Here is a 6,712-nt window from a genome sequence, read left to right on the forward strand (position 1 = left end):
CTTCCGGGCCCTGTGGGCAGGGCCTCGATCTGCTCGGTTCACCGCCATGTCTCCCACACCCTGGTGGTGAGCGCTCCAGAAATTGGTGTTGAGGGGATGAACACATGCTTTGAGTGGACGCATTTTGACAAGGGCCAAGTACGGTGTATGCTGGAGATGGGTTAGGCTCCCAGGTGTGAGGCCAGGGTGGGGACGGGGGTGGAGGGTGTCTAGAGGGTTGACTGCAGCGTTGGGTCTGCGGGGTAGGCCCCTGGTCATCTGGACGCCCAGACACCTGAGCACCGGGGAGGTGCATTTCTGTGGAGGGGAAGCAGGGAGGCAAGGCCTGGCGGCCACTCTGCACACATACCCCGCAGGATCACAGAACGTGTCCTGAGCAAGGGCTCCCAGCCTGCTCTGTGGCAAGCGTCAAAGCGACTCCCTTGTCAGGAGGCCCATTTCCGAGATCTGTGCCCAGCTGTCCTTCTGGGAGGAGGGTGGAGAGGGGGCTGCGGGCTGTAGGGGCTAGAGTGTAAAGCTTGCTGTGTCATTGAGGAGGGGACTGTGAACAGAATTACTGAAGTACTGTTAAAAGCAGTTCGAGGGAAATTAATTGGCTGGGATAAGGTGGTCGTTGGGCACGAGAGTCTTAAAACCACGTCTTGTTGCCCCCCCCCCGCTCATTGTCGGCACCAAGTGGCTGCTCTTGGGGGAAGTTTTGCTGGCTTTGGAGGGCATGCTGTGGGCATGAGCCCAGAGCACCCGGGAAGCAGGGGATGGCAATGACCCTGGGCGGCGGCTAAATGTGGGGGAGGAAGGACCAGCTGAGGAAAGGGGCCTGGAGCAGCGATCGTGCCCTGACCTTCAGCAGCACCGCATCTTCACGTGGCTTCTCAGTGACCTTCCTCACCCCCCGAGGTAGGGCTGGGCACCGCATTTCACAGATGAGAAAACCAGGTCCTACTGAAGCACAGACTTGATCAGGTACCCAGAGCTGTGCTGAGCAGAGCCTGGGGCAAGGGCAGCTTTAGGTTTCACCCAGCTGAGGGGGCTGACTGGGGTCAGGCATGGGGCTGACCTCACAGGTGGGGCTCACAAGTGGGGTTCACCTCATGGGTGGGGGGGTGATCTCTAGATGAGGGGATTGAGTGGGGGATCGGGCCTCACCTCTGGGCCTCCTGCGACCCCCCAGCTGATGCCCAGCTCACCCCCAGGTCCCTTCCTGGGTCAGCTGGGCAACCCTCTCCCTAGGGACCATGTGGCCCCATATGCCTTGGGGCGCCCCTGCGCGAAAGCATGATGGGGAGGAGTGAGCCCGACCCCCTCTCCCCAGAGAAACCTGAACCCGCCCAGGCCCCCTTCGCACAGCGGGACCGGGGTTTTGCCGCCGCGGGGACCCCCCATGACCCACAGCCCGGAAAACGACCCGGGCTCCGCGGAACGGAACTGGGTTAACGGAGGACGCGGCGCCGCATTGCAGGGGCGGCTGAGCATGCGCGGCCGGCGCCCCTCCCTCCCTTCTCCTCCCCTGTGCTCCGAGTAGGGGACCCCTCCCCACCGTCCCCTCCCCTCCTTCCTGTCCCCCCCACCTCCTCTCCCTTCCTCTTCCCTCGTCCAGACCCCTCCACCTTCCCCTCTCAAACGGTCCCCTCCGGGCTCAGAACCCCTCCCCTCCCTCTGCTCCTCCCTCCTGCCCACTCCCCTCTCCTCCCCACTCCCCTCCCCTCCCCAGCTCCGGAACAGCTTCCCTCTCCTCTGCTCCGGCACCCCTCCCGGCCTGGGCACCCCCTCCGCTCCGCTCGGAGCCTCCTCCCTGGCCGCTTGGAACCCCCTCCCCCGCCCACCCCCCCTGGGGCCTGAGCAAGGGCCTCAGAGTGTAAGCAGGTCCCAATTTCAGTAAACAATGTTTTGGTTTTTTTTAGAATAAGTATGTCTCAGACCCCCAACCAACTTTCAGTCCACTCTGCTGTCATGTTGAGGATCCAGGGGACCCTGGGCAGTGGGAGGGGTCCCGCGGGGACTTGGAGGGTGGGTGGGAAGGGGGGGGCCTCTCCCTCTGCGCCCTACCCCTCCCAGCCCCGTCTCTCACGTTGTGTTGGGGGACCGCTCATTCCCATGTCAGAGGAGGAGGGGGAGCATCGCGGGAACAGGCTGGGTTGCCAGATTTAGCAGTTACACGTGGATTTCAAATAGACCATGAAAAAAATTTGAATACAAATGCGGCCCAAATCGAATGGGCCATACTTACACTAGAAAACGATTGTTGTTCGTCTGAATTTGGGACATACTTACACTAAAAAGTTCTTGTTGGTTATCTGAAGTTCAAATTTAACTGGGCATTTTGTGTTTTATCAGGCAGTTGATAAGAATAGCTTTTTGTGATTAATTCATCAACCAGATAGGCTGAGTCAAAGCTTCTGAAAATGGGGGTGGGGGGAGAAGGGCCCAGGGCAAGGGCAGAGAAGGAGCTGAGGCCAGGCCGGGGGTGGGGGGGGAGGGGGGGGCGGGTTCCTGGTGGGCTCACAGCTGAAGTGGAGAGCATGGCCACCTGGGGTTGGGGTGATTCTGGGGTGCAGCCGCATTTGTGAAGGCGGAGTCAGGCCCCCCGGGGCTTTGGGGCCTGGAGATCTGAGTGGTATCTGTGCTCCTGGAGCTCAGAAAGCCGTGGTGCTCCCCACCCACTGGGTTGTGGGGGGCAGAGGGGGTGAGGGGGCAGTCAGTCCCTGGAAGTCTGGCCCAGGGTGGTGATTGGGAGGGTCAGCAGGAGGGAATGTCTGTGAACTCCTGTGCCCTATGGGGTGGTTTTATCAGCCCTGTCCTTCCCCAAATCTGAAGCGACCCTTCCCAGCACCCCTGCCCATGCCCACATGCGCCAAGAGCCCCCTGGAGGTGGGAGCAGGCTCAGAAGGGCAATTCTAGGTCTGAGGACCCGGGTTCTGGCCCCAGCCCTCTCGCTCAGCGGGTCCTGGGGGCCTTGCAGGCTCTGGGTGTCATCTTTGAGTAGGACTGCGACGGGTGAGCCCTGCACCGTGGGGGCCGTGCCCATTCGAGGAAGGCGTGCGGTCTCTGCTCACGCCAAGAGCATGGCCCAGCTGTGCGGCTGAGGCAGGATCAAGGCTGCTGCTGGGGGTGGGCTGGGATGGGACCCTACCCTATAGGACCTGTGGCACTGGGGCTGGGCAAAGAAGCGGGGAAGGAGGCAGCCACTGGGATCTCCCATCACCACACCCTCCTGTCCTGGAAGGTGACAGTGGCCCGTCTTACAGCTGACAAAACTGAGCATTCCAGAGGTTAGTCACCACTGGTGAGGGTGGGCGTCCTGCCCTGCGGTCACGGGCATGACCCAGCACAGGACCCAGATCCCGGACAGCTGAGACGGACAGCAGCCTACACTACCCAGGCTCGGAGCCCCGGGAGGGCTGCACGTCACGCAGGCCCGCATGCTGTCCTTGGGGACGCGTGAGCAGCCTGGGCTGCTGGAGGCAGGCATCGTAGTGACGAGAGAGGGGAGTCCCTGGTCCCCACAGCGGGATGTGGTCAGCTTCTCTGAATAATTCCTCTCTGGCAGGGGGTAGGAGGGCACTGTGCCCCGTGCGCCCGGGGAGGTGGCTGGGGCGGGGGGACCTTCCTTCTCTGGCAGCCGAGGGGCAGGAAGCCCACAGCCAGGTTGCGCTGGATGAGGGACAGCACAGCTGGGGCCCCACGTTCAGGCCCCGTCTCAGAGCTGAGCTGCGCCCATGTTGGGTGATGGCTCTGGGCCTGAGGAGGGAGTGAGGAAGGCCTCCGTCCACGGGAGGCCAGCTGACGGCGGGGAGGGAGGGCTCTGGGGGCCCAGCTGCCACCCAGCCCCACGTGGCCCGCAGACAGCTCCGAGGCCCGGGAGCTGTCATGTGGGGAGGGCCTGGTGGCTGTCTTTGTCCCCGGGGCAGCTGCAGGATGGCAAAGACACCCTTGTGGGGTGGGGGAGCTGCCTGACGCTGGCGCAGTAATTGCTGGTTGCCGCATTGCCTTTTTAAAACAAAACTCGCACAGAAGTCCGCGAGCGGGGGCATCTTTTCATCATCCTCCCTCTGCCGGCACCCCGGGGCGCCTGGAGCAGGACGGGGTGCCCCACAGGAAGCACCGCGGGCTGGCGGGGGCCTCACCCCCCACGGCTGCCCGCACGTGGGCTCTGGTGCTGGGTCCCCCCGGTGACAGCCCGGCTCCACTCCCCCCCAGCCTCCCTGTGCCCCACACCCCATGTCAGAGTTGGGGCAACGGTCATCACAGCCCTACCTGGCGGGAGCCCTTGGCAGCTTTGGGGGCCCGTGCAGAGCGCTAGTCCCAGATGGCCCGGCAGGACCCCGAGCTGCCCCTGGAGTCTCCCCGTGAGCCCCATCTGCAGGCTCAGGCTGTGGAAGCTCCAGCTTGGGGACATCCTTCCTGAGAGCAGTCTCTTCCCCAGCAGTTGGCAGCTCAGCACCCAGACAGGACGCCGTTAGCAGGACAGAGCCGAGGTGGGCGCCCCCAGTGTGAGCAGGTGCAGCTGCTCCAACCCGAACTTGCCTGCCTTCCTGACCCGCTCCTTCCCCAGGCCACCCCCCCACCCCCAGCTCCTCGAGACCCTGCAGGTGTGAATGTCCAGGACGTCAAGCAGCTCAGAGCCCCAGGGGGGCCAGCCTGGTTTCCCCAGCTCTGTCCCTGGGGATTTTAAGAATTCGGGGACATGAGAGTTACAGGGTTGATGCTGCGTGGCGTGGGCCCAGGGCAATGGGTGATGTGGATATCCGTGAGCCTCCTGAGATTCTAGAAGGCTCCCTCTTGCCATGTGATGGTGCAGGCATGGAGATGGGTGGGAAAGCAGAGGAGGGACCTCTGAGTGACATCCCAGGGCCCAGTGCAGTGGGTCACCTGGGGCGACAGCTTCTCATCTACGTGCGCTGAAGCCCCCGGTGAGGGGAGCGGGGACACCTGCCAGTGTCTGGAATGTCTTGTGGGATGGGGCTGGTGGAGGGAAGCAGGAAAACAGGCCAGGTGCCCAGCTCTGCAGGGCAGGCTGGGAGTGGGGGGATGGAAGTGGGGGCAGGACTGGGGGCTGGGGTCTCCTGTCTGTCAAGTCCTCTCCCTGGGACCACCCACATGGCGTTTCCACATGGGAAACGGACTCAGAGCGAGGCTTGGCTTAGTTCAGGGTCCCCATGTCCAGTGTCCCCCATGGCCACCAGAGGCTGGCACACAGGCAGTTCCCCAGCTTGATGACCCTGGTTTGGGCTCCCTGCTGGTTTAGCCTGGAGGGAGCAGGAGCCTGAGCAGCCCAGGCCTGCGTGGCCGATGGCTGGATGCAGGACGGGACGAGGGGGCTGGCTCCCCCTGCAGGCTATGGCTCCCCCCAAGTCCCCTGAGGTGGTCAGCACCTGGCCTCCTCCTGGGGGGCGGTGGGGGAGCTCTGTCTCTGGCAGGTGCATGGCTCCCAGCCGACAAAGAGGCAGCCAAGGGCCTGGGCTGCAGCCGGACTCCCCACGGCTTTGCCCACCCCTCCATGCCACCAGGCCCCCCCAGTGCTGGTCCACATCTCCACCTGGGGCCAGGCCACGCACACACTCCCACACCCTGTAGCCTGAGGGCTGGCCATTCTTCTCTCCTGGGGCCTCAGTGGGCACTCATGTGTCCATGCAGAAGTGGACGCTGACCCTGGGGCAGGGGCCGGACCTTGACACAGATCCCCATGGGCTCCATCCAGGAGCTGCTGGACCTGGTGGGGCCTCCTGGGCAGCCGCTGCCGTGGCCTGTGAGCTCGGCCGACTGCATGACGTGTCCCAGCCTCCCTGCCCCCAGGCCTGAGCCTTCTGCCGTGCCTGCGTCCCCGGGTCATCCTGCGGACAGGGTGGGGGAGCCGATGGAGCCCTGGATGCCCGCGGGGCTCCCCAGTGAGCACAGCCCGCCCGTCCCATCCCAGGGGTCCTCGGGGGTCCAGCGGCTGCCCTCTCAGCCCCCGCCTCCTGCCGGGCTGTGTGTACTCTCCGTGCAGGACTTCATGTTCCATCCAGCACGACTGCTGGTTTTTCCCAGGAGGTGGCCTCGCTTGTCCCAGGCCAAGCCTTGGGGCGGGGGGCGGAGGGCGCGGCGGGGGGCAGCAGGTCCTCCTGCCAGGTGGGCCTGTCCCCCCTCCCGTCCCTCCTCCGCCTGCACCAGTGCCTTGCGGGCGTCCTTCTGCCCCTGACAGCTCGGCTGCGGCACCTGGCAGCTGGTGAGGGGCCAGGCGCCCACCCACGCCCTCCTGTCCCCCTTCTCCTGGCACCCCCCCACCCCATCTCTATTCTGAGTCACCCACAGCCGGGGAGCGGGTGGGGCTAGCGGGACTGGTGTCAGGGCTGGGAGAACTGCATCCCTGCAGGGCCATGAGGAGCCGCAGCCTGGGGTCGTGTCCTGGCCTTGGGGACTGAGTGTCTCTGTGCACCCGCTTCCGTGACCGGGACTGCTAGCCACAGGCATTCCCTCCCACTTGTGGGTACAGCCTCCCACCTCCCTCGGCTTCCTGACTCCGTTTGGGGTGACCCACCCGAGGGGCCCTGTCTGGGGAGACCCCGCCTGGAGAGACCCTGCTTGGGGGCCTCTACCTGGGGGAGACCCTGCCTGGGGGAGACTCTGCCTGGGGGGGCTCTACCTGGGGGAGACCCCACCTGGGGGAGACTCTGCCTTGGGGGGCTCTACCTGGGGGGACCCTGCCTGGGGAGACCCTGCCTGGGGGGGCTCT

General features: G+C 64.7%; 1 protein-coding gene across 1 annotated transcript in view; it reads right to left on the reverse strand.

The window, feature by feature from the left end:
* Positions 1-5,618: 5,618 nt before the first annotated feature.
* CAMK2B (calcium/calmodulin dependent protein kinase II beta) overlaps positions 5,619-6,712 on the reverse strand; it is an 18,001-nt gene continuing 16,907 nt past the window's right edge. The window contains exon 13 of the mRNA XM_081799727.1: positions 5,619-5,649. Within this exon, the coding sequence (XP_081655853.1) occupies positions 5,619-5,649 (31 nt within the window). The remainder of the gene's footprint in view (positions 5,650-6,712) is intronic.

This window comes from Leptonychotes weddellii, chromosome 12 (genome assembly GCF_054177405.1).
Source record: "Leptonychotes weddellii isolate Sample4059 chromosome 12, ASM5417740v2, whole genome shotgun sequence".
In the NCBI taxonomy this organism is placed as follows: domain Eukaryota; kingdom Metazoa; phylum Chordata; class Mammalia; order Carnivora; family Phocidae; genus Leptonychotes; species Leptonychotes weddellii.